At 40.1% G+C, this 22,252-nt stretch overlaps 1 protein-coding gene across 1 annotated transcript; it reads right to left on the bottom strand.

Annotated features, from left to right (window-relative positions):
* Positions 1–5,690: 5,690 nt before the first annotated feature.
* stip1 (stress-induced phosphoprotein 1) lies at positions 5,691–18,454 on the bottom strand. Its single transcript, XM_072673578.1, has 14 exons — positions 18,411–18,454; positions 14,871–15,080; positions 12,802–12,943; positions 11,224–11,365; positions 10,709–10,874; positions 10,174–10,300; positions 8,458–8,560; positions 8,211–8,331; positions 7,586–7,682; positions 7,276–7,400; positions 7,098–7,134; positions 6,908–7,011; positions 6,366–6,538; positions 5,691–5,980 (listed from the first exon to the last, which is right to left on the bottom strand). Exons 1-14 carry the CDS (start codon positions 18,417–18,419, stop codon positions 5,908–5,910), a joined length of 1,629 nt encoding a protein of 542 aa, XP_072529679.1. The 5' UTR covers positions 18,420–18,454; the 3' UTR covers positions 5,691–5,907.
* Between the last annotated feature and the right edge of the window lie 3,798 nt (positions 18,455–22,252).

The raw sequence follows: 22,252 nt of genomic DNA, 5'->3' as shown, positions 1-22,252 counted from the left end.
ACAGCTTGTGACTCTGCTCACTTCCTCTAGTCTCTCTCTCTCTCTGTCTCACCCCCTTGAAGTTTCGCTCGGCCTGTGAAGCGACTGTTCCTCTTTTCTAGGCTTGTTTCTTAAGCCCTTTGACTGTGCACACAACAGGTTTCTTTTCCTCTTGCTGAGAGGCATCCTGTTTTGCGTTTGTGATCAGCTTTAAAAACAAACAAACAAATAAACAAATAAAATGGACTAGGGGCTCAGGATTGACTGTTCTCCACACACAGCAAGAGAACTGACAAAAATGTCATCATGGTGGACAACACTATTAATGAGGGTCAAAACCGTACTCGCACTGCTGTTACTCTGTTACCCACTGATTTACTGGTGGGATTTACCTGGAAATAATGTAACCTAACAGGGGGATGAAGCAGGTACTGGGTGAGCTGCTGTCAAACCCTGCAGTGAATAGGATGAAATGAACGACTGCAATATTGCAATGAGCAAAGGACACAGTGACCTCTGCTGGAGAGTGTAAGTAACTACAAAACAAAGCACAGTGCATGGTGTGTCTGCAGTCATTTGTCCAATATACATTATTATAAAATGTCATATTATGTTTATGTTATGTTATATTATATCATATTGTGTTATTTTATGTTGTATTATATTATATTATATTAAATGTAATTATATTATATTATACAATATATATTGTATTGTATCAAGTGTTATTTTATGTTGTATTATATTATATATTCTTCCTGGGGGTTTTTTTTTTGTTGTTTTTTTTACTGCAAAAGAGTAGCAGAGTCTGAAGTGTCTTTTAATATTCTCTGTTTTGAAGCATGGAGCTGCAGGACACTAAACTGAACTGATGGACATTGATAAAGAAAGAGTCGACTGTAGATCCTGCCCACAGAGACAACTGCTAGGTCTACTTCACACAAAAACAGACCAATGAGGACTTACTGTTACCTTCTCGCTACACCTGTTTCTCTCTCCCTCTTTCTCTCCCTCTCAATTTCCCGGGAGATTATCTATCATTTTCAGACTCCTGCAGCTTCAAGGAGAGGTGGGATGACTGCTGGCACTACTCGTCTGCTGTTGTGTTAAACCTGAAGTATTGAGTCTTTAGAGCAGCATTATGAGAGAACTGTTGTGTTTGGCTGATCTTACACAAATATGGGTTACACAGTTCTCACAAGAGGTCATTTGCAGCTCCACCAGTTCCACCGTGCAGTAGCAGTGTTTCAGTCCTGCTATTTTAAGGTAAAATTGCTACATAATGTTGCTTTAAGACAGCAGCCTCGCACCTGAATCTGAGAGATGATGATGATGATGATGATGAGAGAGAGAGAGAGAGAGAGAGAGAGAGAGAGAGAGAGAGAGAGAGAATTAGAGAAAGGAAGGAAGAAAAAAGGAAAGAATAAAAAAAGAAAAAGAAAGAAATGGGGGAGAGAGAGAATTACAGAGAGAGAGAGAGAGAGAGAGAGAGAGAGAGAGAAGTGGCAGAGAGAGAGAATTAGAGAGAGAGAGAGAGAGAGAGAGAGAAAGAAAGAAATGGGTGAGAAAGAGAATTAGAGAGAGTGAGAGAAAGAAAGAAATGGGGAGAGAGAGAATTAGAGAGAGAGAGAGAGAGAGAGAGAGAGAGAGAGAGAGAGGGAGGGAGAGAGAGAGGGAGAGAGAGAAAGAAAGAAATGGGTGAGAGAGAGAATTAGAGAGAGAGAGAAAGAAAGAAATGGGGAGAGAGAGAATTAGAGAGAGAGAGAGAGAGAGGGAGAGAGAGAGAGAGAGAGAGAGAGAAAGAAATGGGGGAGAGAGAATTAGAGAGAGAGAGAAACAATGAAACAATGGGTTAGAATTGGGAGAACGAGAGAAAGAAAGAGAGAGAGAGGGGGAGAGATGCCCCAAAATAGAGCGAGACAGCAAGGGAGCCCACGCACTGAGATTGCTTGCACTCAGTGTGCTTATTGCAAAGGCAGGACCTCCGGGCCTGCTTGCACTTTCACATGCACATTTACACATGACGCTTTCCTTTTATTCATTTTTTATGCTCATGTACATTAGCATTAGCCTTACGCTGGTTCTGCTCAGCAGAGAACTGAAGTGCACGAACCTTGTACAGGTGGGCGAGTGTTTTAGTAGGGCTGTGTGAGAGTTTCACTGGTGTGTTTTTATAGGTGCACCAGCATCTCAGGTGTGTGTGAGAATTCCACTGGCAAGTATTTCATAAGAGGAGTGCAAGCAGCCCATAGGGAACAGGAGCGAAGAGGCAATGGGGACTCCTGCTCGTCCCTCGCTCAGCCTTGAATGACAATCATGATCTCATACTAGGGCTGGGCGATATGGTAAAAATACTATATCACAATATTCAAAGACAATATATGTGATTGCAGACTAAGAACATCAGTATCCAATGAAACCAGTTTAATTACACTGTTAGTAATGAGCCCTGCAGCTGATCAGTGTTTATAAGGCACTAATAGTCTCCTGCATATGCTTAGATATGATACAATAAAATATTGTCATATTGCCCAGCTCTATCTCATACTTTATTTAGTTTTTGAGGATTTATGATAGTGAAAAATCTAAATGACTTTTTTTTTGTTTTATTAATTAAATAAATGAAGGGGAATGAGGCTTAATGTTATTACTGCTGTTATTTTAATATACATGAAACAAAATGACTTATTTTAATACAGTGTAACTGGATTTGTTAATGTGCCAGAATTTAAGCAATGTTAATTAGAAATACACACACATATAAATATATATAATTGTTAATGTAAAATAAATGTTAATTCAGTTATTTAGAGCATTTCTATTGGGCTATTGATATCATTTACACTGTGTACAGAGGAGCTAGAGGCTTTAAACCATGGAGAAAACTAAAAACGCAAAAATGGCGATGGTTTTTCATTGGACAGCAACGATTGCATCTCCAAAATAGCAACTTTACAGTTGAAGGAATAACCCTTGATGTTAAGTGGAAGTCAGTGATACATTTTGTTAACAGGTCTCCAGTTTAAGCCCTGTCTCTTCCACAACTGGTAACACTGCAACTGCTCGTCCATTTCAGGTCATCTTTATTTTCAGCTCTCATTGACTCCATGTCCAAGCAGCTCTGTAATAGAACAGACTTTTTTGATGGGTTTCCTATCTGCCACATCCTAAAACTATTTACAGTAAGCTTCTTCTATAATGCAGGAGCCCATGGCCTATTTGAAGAAGTGACCCCAGGCAACAAGTTGAGGGGCAGTTATTTTTGGCCTGGCATCTCAGAGCAAACCGCGATTGTGAGGAGCAACTCGACTGGACGCAATCTTGATGCCCTGGCATGGATGTCAGTCAAAGAGTTTATTGAAGTGAAAAGACATGGAGCATGACAGCAGCCAAAGACATTCACATGGCTAAAGTCTCATCCTGCTCTTCGTACTGAAGACAAAAAACGAGACAGACAGGCGAGGGGAGCTTTCAAGTCGCACAGGCGGTGAGCCTGTCTTCAAGACACTGGGAACTCTTGGAATCAGCGGTAATTGAAGGCTGGCCCCCAGTCTGTGCTACTCGAAGGCATCCTGTAAACCAATGCCACATTTTTGAATTCTTGAAGATGCCCTTCCAGCAGTGAAGGCCAGTATAGAGTGCTTTGTAGGGGTCTTCCGAAATGCTTAACATGGAGAAGGCTTGGCATTGCTTAATGTACCCAAACGACCTTGTAACACCTTAAACGTTTTCTTCTTACTTAACTGCTTTTGAGAACAGAGCTAGTATTCCCAGTTTCCGAGTCAATCTATATTAGACTGCTTTGTTTATAATGTGTTTGAATGTTACATTATTGCTTGTCCAATAATGTAACATCGGCAAACGTTCCATGTTCTGACCTTGTCTGAGCACAAATCTAAAGAACTGTGTCAAGCTGATCAAATGATATTAGTAAAACATCAATGGCTTTTGGTCACATGACTATCGAGTCTTAAAAAAAAAATGTAATAAAAATGAAATGTAAATTTATAAAATAAAATTTAAAAAAAAATGTAAATTTGATTGTAAAGGATGACAATGACAACAAATATACAACTGGAAACAGTTAAAGCTCAATTCAGCCACCAAGACCTTATTCACACCTGGTCACTTCTTGTGACTAATGTCTGGATTATATCATGCTAAGATTTTAACCACACTTGACAGTCAAATGCATCTCCGTTTAGTCAGACTGAAATCTGTGACAAGCTGTGTGAAGAAGAATGTGCAAATTCCCTCACTGCACTGCAATTATTACTGGTGGCTTTGGTTGCACTGGGAGGTAGTGTAGTTGTCGAATGGGTCTTGGAGAGAGATGTGTTTATACTGCTATAACATGTGGCTCAAATATATCTCAGATCACCTCCTGAAGTGGTTTAAAAAAAGAGCAGATGTCTGTTAATGCAGATTGGGTGTGTTTACACTTAGGAAGCACTTTAGCTTACCATGCAATATACAAAAGCATATTAAGGCAAAACCTATTGTAAAGAAGTGCCTCAAATACTAATGACATTTTGTACAGGTTTGTCTGGAGGTATTATGTCTTCAGACATAAAAACACTGAACAGTTCTGACTGTGGGTTTCACTAGAACACTCTAAATACCGTACATGTTTATTTCCTACTGGTTTAGTTATGCAGAAATTGCATTATTAAACTGCGCATTTTGCAAAGATTCCATTCCCATGTTTTTTTAGATTACAGCTGTGTTCTCTTGGCAGTAGACAGGGTACATTACCACTGAGACAGAGAGGACATTTGGTGTTCTATAATCACTGTTTTAGCACATTAAGCCACACAAGCCACCCACCCCCATGTTAAGCATTTAGATAACCACTTGTACACTGCAATGCTGAAACAGACAGTTTTCAATAAGAACTGTATAACATTGTATGAAGGACTTTGGGGGGAGTCACATACACACACATCTGACTTCTCAAATTAAGAGTGCTGATCTAGGATCACTTTTCATCTTTAGATCTCTTAGCATCTGTGTCCAGCTTAATGGTGCTTGACCATATCAGAATTATTCTTCGAGTTATTTCCCTCTGGGAATTGAATGCCTGCAGATAGGCTGGAGCTGGAGCTGGAGCTGGTGGATTTGCTATGAGTCAAGAGTTTCTCAGCTGAGCACGAAGGGTGAAAGCAATCAGACTTCCTCTGTTCAATTCCACAGCGAGTCTGTACCTGATCCCGACTCCACATCTTGGTCATTTCCACATGAATATGATTAGACTGACAGCAAGGAACTGACCGCAGATACGCACTCTTACCCTGAGATGTCTGATAGACTGAAGCCCTGAAATTCTGTGAAAAAAGTGGCAACCAGCTTTATGGAACACTACCGATCCCCCACAGGCAACCAAACTCAGAAATCAGATCGGATGTCACACATTAAAAGATAGCAACAAGCGCTTCGAAATAGTTGAGTAATTCATAACGCATCTGGGAGTGCCTCTGCAACACGCAATACTGAGTGAGATGTGAACTGAGAGAGTCAGAGGGTCAAAACCGAGGCTGGCTGGGTATCAAATCTGGTACTACGCTATCGAGCCTCTCTCCAGTGCTTATATTTGTGATACAACACTGTAACAAACTTGATCGTCCACAGGTTCTCAACCGAAACGGAAATGCTTCACGAGTCATGAATCATCGATGCTGGAGTATTCTAAGAATAAAACCTAGTATTGCAGGTTACATGTTTAATATAACATGTTTAATGAATGTCTAATTAAGGCCTTACATTGAAATAAAAAACAAAAACCCTATCACATAAAGATGGGGAGTACAGAGATGGGTGTACATTTCAGTGAGCTAGAGTTTGTTTGGAATGGCATCATCTTCCCTCTGGTCTTGTGGCGGTGTTGATCTGGATGGTGGTAGCCCTGGTTCTCCTCTGCCCTCCCTGTGATTACCGGATAGCTATGAGGCCAACATCTATCAGTTTCTGAATCTTCTGAGCAATTACTGGGTTCTTCAGGTGACTGTGGAGAGGGAGAAGACAGGAGGTACACAGCTTAGTACACCGAAGCACTTGACCACAGAAACTCAGCATATGCATTTTCATGTACATTCCTATGTACTAGGCGTTACACAGGCAAGTCGACTACTAAAGCCACAAATCAGGGCTGTGGGCAGGTGCTTGTTTTAGTAACCTTTGGGAATGATATATGAAATGAAACCAATTCAGCTGTCAGCTGAATGACTAAGCTAGTCCAGAAAGTAAATGTTCAATTAGTTCAATAAGCCAGACTTTTGCCTCGTCAGAGAGCTTAAAAAAAAAAAAAAATTAAAATACTGAGTGAAAAAATTAAAATACAAACATGAGCCAGAGGAGTGTGTGTGTGTGTGTGTGTGTGTGTGTCTTACTCGCTGAGGGCCTGCGGGTCTTTCTGCATCTGCTCCAGGATCATGCGCATGGCAGGGTCGGTCATGATCTGTTGCACCTCTGGATCAGCCATGGCCCTCCGTTTCACATCCTCAGGGCTGTCGTTCCGCACTGCCTGACTCACCATGCAGCGCTGCATACCCTCTGTGGCCTCCTGTAAACACGCAGACATTGGGGGTGAGAACATTTTGGAATTAATAACTTTAATACAAATTAATAAACGAAGATCATGGCATAACTACCATTAAATCAGCTACTCATTACTGTGCACTTAATGCAGTTAGTTATACGCTGGCTGTTGCTCTCTACTACAGGTCTAAAATCTGTTCTAGAAGCACTGCTGATACTCATGATCTAATCCAAAACATATTGTATAATGATAACATGAAACTGACCACACATGGACTTTAATAACCCAGAAAAGCATATAAAAGGTACCTCCGTTACAGTTACCCAGCCCAATAAATCTGTGAAATTACAGAAGCATGAAGGTTTGACAATACTGTTCTTCTCTAATCTGTACCTTGGAGTTGGAATCCAGCTCCAGAGCTTTCTGGTAGACATCCATGGCTTTTGAGAAGTCCTTCATTGCCTCCAGTGCTGCTGCCTTGCGAGTGTATCCTTTAACTACATATGAATCATTGAAAGGTAAGTAAAGGGACCTTGACAGATTAAACAGCCTTAAGAGCACCAAAACACTGCTGAGTACTTACTGAATGCGGGGTCTAGTTTGATGCACTCCTCACAGTCCTATAAAAGACATTAAAAAAAACAAAACAACAACATTCCCTTGAATATGTGCAAAAGCATATCTGAAAAGCTAACGGAGGGCAGTGCTGTGCGTGATTCAGTGGTGGAGAAAGAGCTGAGCATGACTGTGATTCTCAGTACCTTAAGAGCCAGTTGAAACTCCAGTAGTTTGGTGTAGCAGGCCGCTCTGTTGCTAAAGAGCTTGGCATCGTTAGGGTTCCTCTTTATGGCCTCTGTGTAGTGCTTCATAGCCAGAGGGTAGTCACCTATACACACACACACACACACACACACACACACACACACACACACACACACACACACACACACACACACACACACACACACACACAGTATAAAGAAAGGCATTGTTTCACAATTTCAAACTGCTTGATGTGGAACTGGAGTGGTGGCGTATGAGACTGGAAAGACCCTGTCTTATCACCCTTACCTTTCTGGAAGGCCTCATTGCCTTTGTTTTTCTCCTCCAGTGCCAGGTCTGGGTTGATATAGGCCATTTTTTCCTGCTCCTTGACAATCTTCTCTGCCTGTAAGGGGGCAACACACATTCATCAGATCTTGTACTGCATGACTGGAGAAACCTCAAGTTTCTAGGTCTAGTACAGTGATTCCCAATACTGGTCCCATATAAACCATAGCATTCATATGTTGCATCAAAAACAGAAGTAACAGGACAGATATATTTTTGATTGATCTGATATAGCCTATAATAAACACCTTATATATACAAAGTGCAGTGAGCATAAAAGTCTAAAAATGGGTTAATTCTGCATTGCCATGACAACTTAATTTAGTGTTTGTTTATTGTTTATGTTATTGTGTTATGAAGCACTTCAGATAGTATTTTTTTTATATGTAATATTTTGTGACTATATAGCAGATAAAGCTGATAAAATGATTATAGCTATAATTATTAAATAATTGACTTTTATTAATAATTAATTACATCTATTATGTGCACAAGTGGTAATTTCATCAAAGGTTCTTGATAAGTTCTTTTTAAAACGTAATGAGCTGGATGTCGCCTCCGCAAACTCCTCCACAAAAAAGCCTACCTGCTGGCACTTCTTCAGCACCTCAGGAGTGCGGTGCTCTGTCAGACTTTTGTTAAAGAACTGAATGGCTTCCTTATAGCTCTCCTGCTTGAAGTAGGAGTTGCCGATCCTGGCGTAGGCTCTGAGAGACAGAAAAGAATAAATTAAACCACAGTTCCCATTGTGCTCCCACAAACTGTGGCTATCAGGTAGGAGAGGAACACCTGTATATACACTTTCATTAAAACATTAAAACACACACACTTACTTGGCAATTTGCCTGTAGTCCTCACGATTCTCACGGCCCACCTCAATGGCTTTCTCGCAAAACTCTCTACACTTGTCAAACTCTCCCTTCTCAAAGAACACAGCTAAAAATGACAAAAACACACCATGTCAGACATCATTCATTAAACCAAGTAATCACAAAGGCCTCGTAGACTTCAAGGACACACTTCATTAAAATGCATAGCCTTTTGCTGTAAAAGACACTGAGCTCAGTAACAATCATGTTTACGGCTCTAAACTTCAGTAAAAGCATCGCTCTTTGTTAGACCAGTTTACAAAGAACTTGTGAAAAGTCTGAATGTAGCTAAACTGCAAACCTAAGTGTTACAGGATGAAGTGTTACAGGATTATGGCAAACTGGACAGTGATACTGGATGTGTTTTTAGGCCTGGGTAATAGCCTGATAATGATGATATTAGCTAAACTTGACCAACTGCTACTTTAGTTCATTAGGCATTGCTGTGCATCTTTTACTTGCTACAAGTTGTGATAAGAGAAGCATAGCTATTCACTCGTAACAGCACGGCACAGTTAGTTCTGGAGAAGTTAGTTTTAAAAGGTAGCTTCCACATTGATAAATGAAAATTAAAGTCTTGTGGCATGTTTAAGGACAATGTCTAACAAGAGGAAACGGGGCAAAAACAGCCACAGGTATGGCAGCAATGTTCTATATATTTGTATTCCTGGTTTTCTTAATGCAAAGTATGGAATTTAAGAACCTGTTAAAGGCTAGTATTCTCAAAAATAGATTTGATATACCATCTTGGTACCTATTTCTGTACATTAGTACAGTTGGACACCACAATAGATCCTTAAGTTACAAAATTGCATATAGAAATTACTAAGTATTAAAACTGAATGAATAGATTTGTGGCTAGAACCACTCAGCCCTCATGACAGTAGGCAGAGCCAAATGAGAGTGCATGCAAGGACATAAAGACGCCCTCCCCACCCCACCCCAACCCTAAACCCCCCACCCCAACCCTAACCCTAAACCCCCCACCCCCCAGAAAATGGTAAACAAAATTAATGTTTGCAAGTTGAAAGCACCATATGCTTCCATGGGCTAAACAAGGCCCTAAGATCTCACTAAAGCTGGGTGTACACACTGCTAATTAGTGCCAGGTATCAAAAAGCTGCAAGGTGCTTTCTATTACTAATACATAATCAAATAAATGTACACAACACAAGCTGTTGTTTGAAAGCAGTGTACTGCATAGAACTCAGACATTTGGTTAAACACTTCAATTAGGAAGGTTACATAATGAAATATTTATGCTTCCCCTGCTGTGATGGAAAAACAGGCAGTTTGTCTGACCGTGGAACTGCAATAACAAGCAGCTTGAGGGGGCTGAGGGAAAGACTTCTGCGACACTTAAACAGCTTCCGAAACATATGGTGTGCGCGTGCGTATGTATTCAAGGAAGAGAAGGCAAAAGACATTATCAGGTAGGGGTAAAATGGAACAAATTGTACTAAACCATCACGATACAGGGACCATGGTGTGATGCACACAGCTGCATGGAAAATACATGATTACGGTAAATATGTTAACTTCACATGCTCGTGCCACCCAGAAACCTTAAGCTGTCAACCCCTCTGCTGTACTGTACTCGTGCTGAACCTTGAGGTCCAAACCTCGGCTTTTGTGTACCGTTAAACCCTTAGTTTGAGTGTAAAAGGTGTGTGTGCATACCAGCCTGATTAGACAGATAGGTCATGTTGGTGGGGTCATGCTTGCATGCCTCCTCATAGTGTTTGAGGGCAGTGGCAAAGTCCTTCTTTTTGTACGCTGCATTACCAAGCTCCTTCTCCTTTAACGCCTGCAAGCGAAACAAGAGCTCGGTCAGCCATGTATCATATATACAACAAATGAGGCAGTTTAGCAAATTGAGATTTAATGTGAAATACCTGCATTAAAAATGATTTGATTCATTTTAATTAAAGGCTCAGTATCACAAAAAACCTAATTCCTCCTAATTTGTTTTAGAAATGAGTATATAAGCATGTAACATCAGGATTTTACCAAAAACTATACCATTTAATATCCAAGGAACAAAGTCTGTCACAGATTAGCATGCTAATTTATTCATGAGGAATGTTCAGTCTGTACTGCTTGCTGAAGAAGGTAAAAACGTTTGTGGCATAACGTTTGAGCAACTTTGACATTCATTCAATATTCAATCATTAAAATTTTCTAATTTTTCAAATATTTAGAGTAGAGTCTGTACCAATCTCTTGTTCTCTGGCAAGTCTTCCTCTTTGGGAGGGGGCGGAGCTGTCTCTTTGGGTTTAGGGGGAGGGGGTGGAGTTGGCTCTTCATCTTCCTCCATGGCAGCGAGGTCCAGCCCCAGTAACACTGAGAGAGTAGTCATCACCCGTGGGTCCTGCAACCTCCTACACAGAACGAGAGACAAAGTGATTTTGTCAAACACAGAGACAGGAGAGGGGGAAAAGGGGATGAAGTGCTGGAGAAGAATAAAAGGTTTGGGTGGGAATGGAATAGATAAATAGGAAGCCAGAGGGTCTTTCAGTCTGGAGGTGTAGAAAGGAAAGACACAGCACATAAGTAGAGTAGTACTAAAGCATAGGCTTGCGGGTTTGACAGGCAGACAGGCAGGCAGACAGCAAGGAGCACAAGAGACACAAAATGAGATGGGAGTGAAAGGACAGATAGAAAGGGTTGTCTCTTTTTTGCCTAGCCTGCACAGCTAGAGAGAAAGGCTTCGAAATGGACAGCACTTACGTGCCGAGTTCAGATGGCTTGGTGCGCAGCTGCTCCAGCAGCTCTCTGTAGCTGGGGTCAGCCAGCAGTGCCCGTGTCCGAGAGTCTGCCTCCAATTTCTCATACAAGTTGGGCATCGCAAATGGGTTCATCATCTTCTTCTCTAGAGTAGGAAAGCATAAAAAGTAAACATTTAGTGAGGGAAGCAAACAGGCTTTGTTGTGCATATGAAGTCATTCATAATCAAGCCCATTTCAGACCAGGAGCGTTAACCTTCTGCAGCATTACAAACACATGCACAAAGCACAGTCAGACTCTTCATAGAGAAAAGAAAAAGATTATAATAAATAATATTGTGTGTGTGTGCATATAACATACATAATATTTACGGGGGGGGGATATATAAAATACTGTATTAATACTCAAAAAGCACTGCAGTCTACAGATCCCACTGTTCCTTTACTCAGAATCATGACATTTCTGCTTTTTTTTTTTTTTTTTTTTTGGATTAAATTGGATTCCTTTTGCTTCATTAAAGAATGAAGAAATGAGAACAAAATGAGCCAAAAGCATGTCTTTGGCTTCTCCTACAGGTGGCCAAGCCTTAATTTAGATAGAACACTAAATATAAAAGGACAGAAGGGTGCCCTTTACAGTAAGTTGTAAACGCATTGTATTAAACAACTGTATTAAGGTCAAATAAAGCATGGGACCACAATGTGACAGTGTAGTTAGATAGGTTTATATATGTATACCCATCTATATATGAAAAGAAGATGAAACGTTTTTTTTTTTACTGGAATGGTGTGATGGCATTTTAAAATGTTTTGTCCACAATAACATGTTGAATATTATAGTATTACTTTTTTTTATTTTATTTTTTTTTTTATTTAACCACATCTCTAAATTGTTATCACAGCATCTGGGAAACCAGCAAATACTAGCAGGACACAGAAGCAAGGGAAATGCTCAACATGTTTGAATGCTTGAGGGCATGGAAGGAACCAATTTTAACAAACAAGAATGGGCAGATCATAAAACAACAATTGGGGCGTTTTTTTTTTCATAACTGCATATTACATATTTCTACTATCTTTATACACACTGACTTTCATTACATTTTGAAAACAAAAAACATAGTGTTTTTGGAGCGTACTGTAGATATCAACTGCATGTACCAAATATACAACTATTCCTCTTTAAATCAGCATACTGCTGCACTTTTTAACATGAAATCAGGGCACAAAGAGTCAGATACTATTAGCGCATTTTGTCTGTGTCCAAACAGAGATACATGGAAAGTCTTTTATGGATCGTGACAGACTATTTTCTTTTATAGTCTTTTTATTGCTTTTCTTATTGTAGAGTTGCTGCTGCCGCTTCATTAAAACTTCCAGCAAGATCAGATTTAAGTCATTTAAACCAGCTGCTGAAGGGAAATTTGGTAAAGTGATGGAGAACAAATCTCTGGACTTATGTGGTAATTAACAGACATTTAATTAGCATTCTTAGGTGCTTAGATATTCCAAACTACAGAATTGATCATTTTGATTATTTGGATTATCACCCTGGTATAAACTTGCTACAAAGAGTGCATACCCGCTAGCCGTGCCTCAATGTTTTGAAGCCCCTCCTTCAGTTGCTGGTTGGTTGGCTCATGTCTGAGACCCTCATGATAGGTTGCTTTGGCATCCTCAAATTTCCCCAGAAACTCCAAGGCTGCAGCTTTTCGAGAGTAACCCTGAAATGAATACAAAATTAATTCTGAGTAGGACTGGGCAATATGACAATATTTTACTGTGGTACAAAACATTTTTCAGTTTTTCTAAGCATATCGAGGATATTGTCAGTACTTGAACACCGACCTACTGCACATTTCATTACAAACAGTGTAATTGCTCTGGTTTAATTGGATGAAGTACAGCACATTTTGAGGGAAAATCAGTGTACTCAGTATGGGAGAGTATTTGAGTAGTAGTTTTTAAAAATCTGTTGCTACCAATGCATTGTGTGTGATCATGTATATCGCAATCAATATTGTGCATCATGAAAATGACTTAAATATTGGGATATAATATATTTATTATATCACCCAGCCCTAGTTCTGAGTTCCTGGTTGTGTTAAAAGCATCCATTCTCAGTGAGCACATGGGGACTACATGTTAAATAAATCATGGTTTTTATTGCTACTGTATTCTGGACTTCTCAATGTGTTTTGGGAGTCGTTCGTTTTGAAGCCGATGCCACGATTTGCACTAAACATTTGTCAAACACTGACTGGCTGGCCGGATCTAATCAGAAGAGAAAATTACATTGTCTGAACAGGAGAGTATTCTTCTCTGCTGCCACTGTGAAGTCTAGCTAAACACTGACGTCAAGTCATGTGCTGAAGTTGTGTCCATCTCTGAAAACAAAAACCTTCCAAAACCTGATAGGTCCTGTGTGTGTTTTTCTTCCAAATGCCACTGCACCCTCTGAATTGCAAGATCATTAACTAGTCAAAATATTAAAGTGTACTCTACTGCCAGTCAGACAGAGTCTGCTGGTTTGTTTGGGGAATTTAGTGGAGTCTTCCAGTGTTCACATCAGTTCAGTGTGCAGCAGCGTTGCTCACATGTAGCAAAAATCATAGTTCGACACTATAAATATCATCAACACAGGACAAAAGAGGTCAACATCGTTTACCACAGGGTGCAGGTACTGTTCTGTTGACTGTTTGTACTGTTGTTTGTTTGTTGTTGTTTTTTTAAACATACTGCACCTTGAGCTTTTTCAGCATTTCAAAACTTGTGGCTACACAACAAAAAAACCTTAACAACCCACAGTCATGTTCTTGAATGCTGTATCCGTTCAGAATATTAATTATTGTACGCATTTACAGTGACTACAATTTGCTTATCCAACATCCCTAAAAAAAAAAATACACCATTTTTGGTCAACATTTTTTACCCTTATTTTTTTCTGCTCCTTCCATCCTCCAATAGGTATATGACCTCAAATCAATACCATGATTAATTGAACATTTGCCTTTGACTATGATTAAAACTAAATTATTTTAATGAGCGATGGACACTGACATTTTTCTTTAGTATAAGCTGCTTGAGTTGCTCAACTGGTTCGTTGTTTGAGATTAATTCAGACGAAGGTTCTAAATGTTGGTTTTCATTCATTTTCTATTAATTGCCCAACCCTACTTCACAGGGGAAAAAAGTGCATCCCTCACTGAAACACAAATAAAATATGCAAAAAAAAAAGCCACATGTTATTAATGAGTGTGTGTAAATGATATATCTGCTTAGTCTGGTAAATGAAAAGCTGTGTGAAATTGTACCAGTCAAAGACATACCTGTGGATGTAATAGTGTAATCAGTAAATAAATGTTCTATTTATTGTCTCAGAAAGTGCATTATTTATTAATGTCCTGGACTGTGCATATTCACATCCTCTATTCTACACCGTGACAAAGACTGCTGTGAATCTCCAAATTGTTAACTGTTCTGAATTTTAAGTCCCCCTTAAAACGTTAAGCAAGCCATAAAGGCAACTGACCATTCAGAAACCTAGCTATAAAAGCTCACAAACGAAGCACTTAAGATTAATATTTCAGCATATGGCTGACCCAGCCAAAAAAAGACTGCTCTCCAAAAAGCAGTAATACCATTACTCACCTTGCCCCAGTCTGGCTTGATCTTAATGGTCTGGCAGGCATCCTTCAGGGCGTTATCATAGTCACCCTTTTTGGCGTAAGCAGCAGAGCGGTTGCTGAAGAGGACATGGTTGGAGGGGTCTAACGCCACGGCTTCCGTGTAGCAGCGCACTGCTTCATCAATGTTTCCAGCGCTCAGCGCCTTATTGCCCTGGTCTTTCAGCTGAGATACCTGGGAGGGGGAAGATAATAATGGGTCAAATTTGCATGATCAAATGAAACACTAGAACAGACAAGGTAGGAATTCATTAATGCAATTTAAAATAACTAATAGTAGTTAACTATTAACATCTATCATTGTATTTGGTTCTCCTTGATAGCTGTTTTAAAACAGCTGTTGTTGATGGACCAAGAAACATTTCTGATGCTCCTAGGCTAACCTCACCCTTAATTTGGTCAGTTACTAGAGAGTACCCTCCCCATGATATCAAAAACAGTTTCAAATAATGATACTCCAATATCAAAATATCCAGTATCATGACTAGTTGGGGATGTGCTGTAATGTAATTACTAGCAGAGTATCTCAGATTTTAGTGCCGTCCAACTCTGTGGTCAGTAACTCTTTACATAGTTCAATGTCCCACATCTGTAAAGTTTAGGAAGAGATGTAACAATCTACTCAACCCACGATTCAAATGAATCTAATTCTTAACCCACGATATACATTTCCCCACAATATTTTGAACAAAATTTGACGTTAGAAAAATAAAGACTTTATTAACTTTATTTATTCACATTAATGATTTTGGTGTATGGCATTAACTTGCTTTATTGGTGCTGAATTTTATAGACATTAGTAAAAGAATTTACTAAACATTTACTAATGTGAGCAGCCAAATGTACTGCTCTTGGAGATTTTTTTGGTGTAAAGACAGAGTGTATATGAAGTACACACAATAAATAAATAGATTATCCCGCACTCTACCAGGACCCCATGTAAAAGACAACATGAAGCAAATGGAAGATGCGGAGATTCTCTTGCACTGCAATTTAAACAGGCCAGCCACAGAAGTACCTGCCTGTAGACCTTACAGTGCTTACAGTCCAGAGCTGTGCTCCTCAAAAGATTCAGTAATCATTTGCATTTCAGCCACTTTACCTTAACCCTTTACATAAGCCACATCTGGATAGGAGCCTTGCCCAATGACTTACTTATTGGTGTCGCGTGGTGCGTCTGTGCAATCAGGGAACTGAACCCAAGTACTCATCATTGTTACCCACTACTCTTCACCAATCTCTAAACATGCCTTATGAGTTTACACACAGGGGGAAGGTTAAGTTTGATATATTAGGACTCTTCTCAACACATATCTGAACTCGAAGTCCTTCCAGGTACTTACACTACATGTCCAAATATCTGTGGACACCCCTTCTAATGAATGTATTCAGCTACTTTAAGCTTAAACTTGTCTAGTCCACGTAGAGAGGTACTGCCAGTAGAAAAGGACTCTCTGGAGCAGATAAACATGAACCTACTGGCATCATGCCTCATGCCAGGTGTGGGCTAAAGGGGTATAAAGTCCCCCAGCACTGAGCTGTGTAGAAGTGGAAGTGTGTGTGGCAATAATCATGTTCTTGTTGCTAGTAGAAATCTAGCAGAAAGCCTTCACAAACAAATGCAGAATATACTTTTAAAACTCTTGATTTGAAAAGAAAGTGTATAGTCATTCATTGTTATGTAACGGAGATGAGCTACCTACGAATAATCGAGAACAACTCACGTAGCACAACAGTGATTAGATAATGAAGTACCACCAAAACGTACACACACACACACACACACACAAAAAAAAAAGAGCAGCACACCTGCACAGAACTTGACATCAGGCACAGGATGGAGATAGTAGAATACACATTTTCTAAGGGGGAACTGTTCTAGGAGTATCTGACCTCACTAATTGTGGCAATCCAATCCTCACAGCAATGTTCAATATCTACTGTAAAATTTCTTCCCAGAATAACCGAGGCCGCTACTACAGCAAAGGAATGACAAACTCCCTATTAATACCTGTGATTTCAGAAGAAACACTCAGAAAGAGACTCCTTTTCAGGGTCAGCTGCAGCACCACACCTGTCACTGACAGACGATCACTGACAGCAGTCTCAGCAGCTGATCTACAGCCTGGAGGTGGACATCTATAGCCTTTACAACATATGAGAACGACTACCTTTGGTTGTTACCTCCAAATATTACTATGTAAAAGTTACAATCACCACCCACCCTACCCCACCTCAAAAGTATTGGATGGAGCACCATCAGTCCAGAGAACACAGTTCCGCTGCTCCACAGCTCAATGCTGGGGGGCTCGATACCCATCTAACCCACGCCTGACATTAGGTATGGTGCAAATAGGTTATGTCCGTCTGTTCCAGCACTACTGGCAATACTTCCCTACAGGAACAGGACAAATGTTGGTGTGTACGTTCGCACATTTGGGTCAGCAATGGCCACAACGTGAAGTAGCTGAATGCATTCATTAGAAGTGGTGTCCACAAACATTTGGACATGCATATAAGCCTATATACATATACACACAGACATATTTAGTTAGATTTTGCTCTTGCACGTTGTTCTGTTTTTTTTGCATAATGCTACTATTAACAAGTCTAGTAGATGTTAACTGCATTTCGATGCCTTGCACCTGTACTGAGCATGGACAAAGTTGAAGAACTCCATAATATCTATTAGCTATAAAAATAAAAGAATATATCCTAGAACTAAAAAAGCAAGCTAGCTAGGTAAAAAAATCACCAGTGATCAGTCCACTGTCAACTCGTAGCCTGTCACGGTTTGTGAGCTACTTGACATCTGCAGACAGAAACCAACCCAGTGGAGGAGAGGAAGGTGGAGAAGCTAGCTAGCGAGCTAGCGAGCTAATTACACTGCTGAAGCTTCATGACTTCAGACCAACTTCTGGCACATACGTTAAAGAGATTACCTCTAGTTAAGTGTTTCGTGAGCAGGTCAATTTGCGCTGTATGATATTACAACCTTATGTACCTGAGCTGGAAAGCCCACGTTTACACTGTCGCAGTCTATATGCAGCTACAGTGTCAGCTCTGCAAAGCCTCCCAGCTAAGCTAGCTAAGCTAGCTACTTATACGTGCTTAGCTACGGCTGTTTTTACGAGCTAGACAGCCAGGCCAGCCGTCCAGCGGTGCTATACGAATAAACTACACCACCCTCAAACACACCACAGCGGAATAACTCAACAAACTGGCTTGTATTTGACCGGCTAATCTGTCCAATGTAGCACCGCGGCTAACAATGAGCACCACTGCAGCGCCTGTCATACAGCAGCTAGCTAGCTAGCTAATATTAGCGTACCAGCTAACGAACTTAGGTGGGGGTTTACTGGCTAGCCCAATCATCCCACGACTCAATTTTCCTTTCAGCTAACAGTAGGAGATTGTAGTAAGTGTGTTCTGTTAAGCTGAGCCCCCTTAATGTTTTCGTTTCTCAGTAAAACAGGGTTAATTCTCAGGGTTAAGTGGTACTTACTTTCTCCATGGTGTAACCATGAGGTTCCAGAAACTACTGTGAGACGACAGCGGAGACGCGCCGCCCACCGCACAATATGACTATACCCTAAAAGCTGGGTTGCCAGGTTGTAAAAATAACCACCCGTTATTCGCATAGCTTGCAGGTCTGTTTCGATAGCTCATATATATATAAACACACGACAAATCTGACACGCTTTATTAACATTGTCGATCAGAATTTCATTATGAGAAGCATAATTACATTTATTTGGAATAATTAGCAGTTTATTTTACGCTCGGTTAATGTACACAGAAAGCTCCAGAAGTTTCTTTGCCATCTACGGTTCCCCTATTTGTGCGCAAACATTTGGCAACCCGCTCTATATGGGAAAGCGAGGTGCCGCGCTCGCGTATGGTGACTTTTCTCATCGCTTCAGATGCGCTCTGTTCGCTGATTGGCTGCTTCTCCAAGCACGGATTGGATTGGAGCAATCAGAGGACAGTGCGCTGAAGGTGAAGGGAGAAACGTGGAGGAATAAGCGACAGAAGTATTCTAGGTAGTTCTGGAGAGTTCATTTTCGAGGACCATGCGTAAATAACTGCTGTGGTGTTGATGATCTCTGGAGACACACAGAATGTACCAGTACTTTCTCAAATCAAAGTTTATTTGTCACATAGTCATAGTCGAAGTCATACACAGTCCATCTAGCAATGAAATGCCTTGACAGCTGCCCGCTCACATGAAAAAGATATAGATAAGATAGAATATTTAAAAAGTAAGGATAAAGCAAAGCAGTCGACTATACCTCAAATATATATTTACATAAATATATTTAGACTATATTTTATATTTACATAATAAAGAAAAAAAAGAATTAACCATAATGTAGAGATGAATTGCGCTGTGTGTGATGCGATGTGTGTGTTGGGTAATTCTAGTTACGGTCCTGGTTGAGAGACCGAATTGCTTGTAGAAAGAAACTCCTCCTCATCCTCTCTGCGATTAAAAACACACTGAGTACAATAACAGTAGGTAGGTGCAGTCAGTTCTTTACAGCAGGTTCAGGTTTAAGATTATAGATGATACAATTTCTAAAGGCAACTATTATTTGGACTGGCATTCATATACACACTCACACACTAACAGACTGGGATGCTCTAGAGTGGCCACACATGAGGCCACCCTGCTACCAGGTCCCAAGCATCAAGCATCAGATAGACAGGTAAAGCCCCAAGCACTGGGCTGTGGATTAAGTTGAGCCATCTAGACACTTTAGACACTCTAGAGTGTCGGAGCTCCGTTCAATACCTTTTAGTATTAGTAGTAATAGAAGTATTAGTAATAATATTAAAAGTAGTAGTATTATTAGTTGTAGCTGTAGTAGTATTTTTAGTAGTGATAGTGATAGTAGTTATAATAGTAGTGGTGGTAGTAGTAGTCATGCTAGTAGAAGTAGCAGTATTAGTAGTAACACTAGAAATAGTAGTAATAGTTGTAATAGATGTAGTAATACTAACAGAAGTATTAGTAGTAATAGTAGTGACAGTAATAGAGGTAGTTGTAATAGTAGTAGTGGTAGTAGTAGTAATACTAGTAGAAGTAGTAGTATTATTAGTAGTAACATTAGTAATAGTAGTGACAGTAGTAGTAGTTGTAACAGTAGTAGTGGTAGTAGTGTTAGTAGAAGTAGTAGTATTATTAGTAGTAACATTAGTAATAGTAGTAGTAGTGACAGTTGTAATAGTAGTAGTGGTAGTAGTACTAGTAGAAGTAGTAGTATTATTATTAGTAACATTAGTAATAATAGTAGTAGTGACAGTAGTAGTGGTAGTTGTGATAGTAGTAGTAGCAGGGATGGCAGCAGCGGTAGTTGTAATAGTAGTAGTAGAAGTAGTAGTATTATTAGTAGTAACATTAGTAATAGTAGTAGTAGTGACAGTAGTAGTGGTAGTTGTAATAGTAGTAGTCATCACATTTGCTGCTAATAATAAAAACACAGTACAATAACCAAGTAGGTGGGTTCAGTAATTTCTTCACAGCCTGTACAGGGTTAAGGTTGTAGATGATACAGTTTCTAAAGGCAACTATAACCTGGACTGGCATTCAAACATGCACAAACAAATTATATATAGCGCCGCCAACAGACTGGTATGCTCAGCATCAGATAGAGGGATGTAAAGCCCCCCGCACTGGGCAGTGGAGCAATTGAGCTGTGTACTCTAGTGTCTGAGCTCTTATCAATACCTTTTGGATAAGCTGTAGTAGTATTTAGGATGCAGGCCTAATCATCCAACATGAGTTCCTGACTTCACTAGAGCTTTTGAATGCAATCAAATCCTCACAGCATGTGGGGTGATTGCAACGTGAATGCAGCATCTAGTGTGAAATCTTTACTGAGGAGTAGAAGGTGTCAGTGCAGCAAAGGGAACAAACTTCAGGTTAACGGCCTTGAGAGGATTCAGAAGAAACGCTGGATGAGTAGGTGTCTTCTGGATGTGTAGTAAATAAAGAAACTGCGTACAAACGTTAATGTTAAAGTATTTCATGCTTTGTGTGGACGACACAATAAGCTGTCTTAAATTTATATGCCAGGAGGCAACATTGGTGTCTTATTTTAGCAGCAGTGTGTGTGTGTTTTATCTTCTAGACTTTCACAATCCCTGCTCCAGCCACATCGACAGGCTGCTTCAGTATCTGTGGCGTCACTGATGAGTTTCTGAGCCAGACCCTGATACACACACACACACTCACACAGACACACACCACTGCAGCTGTTAGTCTGAGGAGCAGCTCTCATTCAAAAGCTCTTCACCCAACAGCAGCAGCAGCAGCAGCAATAGCCTCCTCTTAAAGAGGCAGCAATCAATACTCCTCTCTCTCTTTCATTCTCTCTCTCTCATTCTCTGGCTAGCTGTCTCTTTCATTCTCTGTCTATCTGTCTCTCTCCTTCTCTGTCTATCTGTCTCCCTCATTCTCTCTCTGTCACTCAGTCTGTCTCTCTATCCCATGCTTGAGATGAAGCTCCCTGTGTGCTGTGGCTGTGTTTGTACAGCACTGTGTAAAGAACTAGGACTACCTCATCCCCAACTCTCCAGCTTATTCCAAAAGTTTTGGATGGAGCACCATCATTCCAGGGAGCACAGATCCACTGCTCCATAGCTCAATGCTGGGGGGCTTTATACCCCTGTAGCTCACACCTGACATTACCATAAACTGGGTCGAGTTTTATCTGCTCCAGATAGTCCTATTGTATTGGCAGTACTTCTCTACTGGGACTAGACAGGCTGTGTGTATGTGTGTGTGCACTTGCACATGTGTGTCAGCAATGGGATGGGTACAACTTAAAGTAGCTGAATGCATTCATTAGAAGGGGTGTCCACAAATATTTGGACGTAATGTTTAAGAATTGGACTTAATTAACTGTAATTAACTGTAATAAAGGCACGCATAAAACAGCTACTAACTGACACACATATCTCCTAATGAATTATCCAAAAATTAGAGGAATTCATTGATTTATTAATTAATGATTCAATGATTAATGAATAATAATTTATTGAATAATAATGTATCTTTTCCACTTGCACATAAACACGTTATTACCTTTAACAAACACCAGGTGGCAATGTTAGTCTGCCTCAATGATGTTACAATGTGTGTGTGTGTGTGTGTGTGTGTGTGTGTAAGTGAGTGAGAGAGAGAGAGGGAGAGAGAGAGAGAGAAGGCTTGATATCTTTCATTATGATGTATACCTCTGCAGTGCTTGTAGCATGTAATGTATAGCTGTATGGCTGTATATATTCATGGCTTGTCATGCCTCAGCCATTTCATGGATTAAAAAAATCTTCTGCAAGTAAACA

Source organism: Salminus brasiliensis, chromosome 1 (genome assembly GCF_030463535.1).
Source record: "Salminus brasiliensis chromosome 1, fSalBra1.hap2, whole genome shotgun sequence".
Taxonomy (NCBI): Eukaryota; Metazoa; Chordata; class Actinopteri; order Characiformes; family Bryconidae; genus Salminus; species Salminus brasiliensis.
Note: the sequence above shows the minus strand (reverse complement) of the source record. Positions and strands in the feature narration are given on the sequence as shown.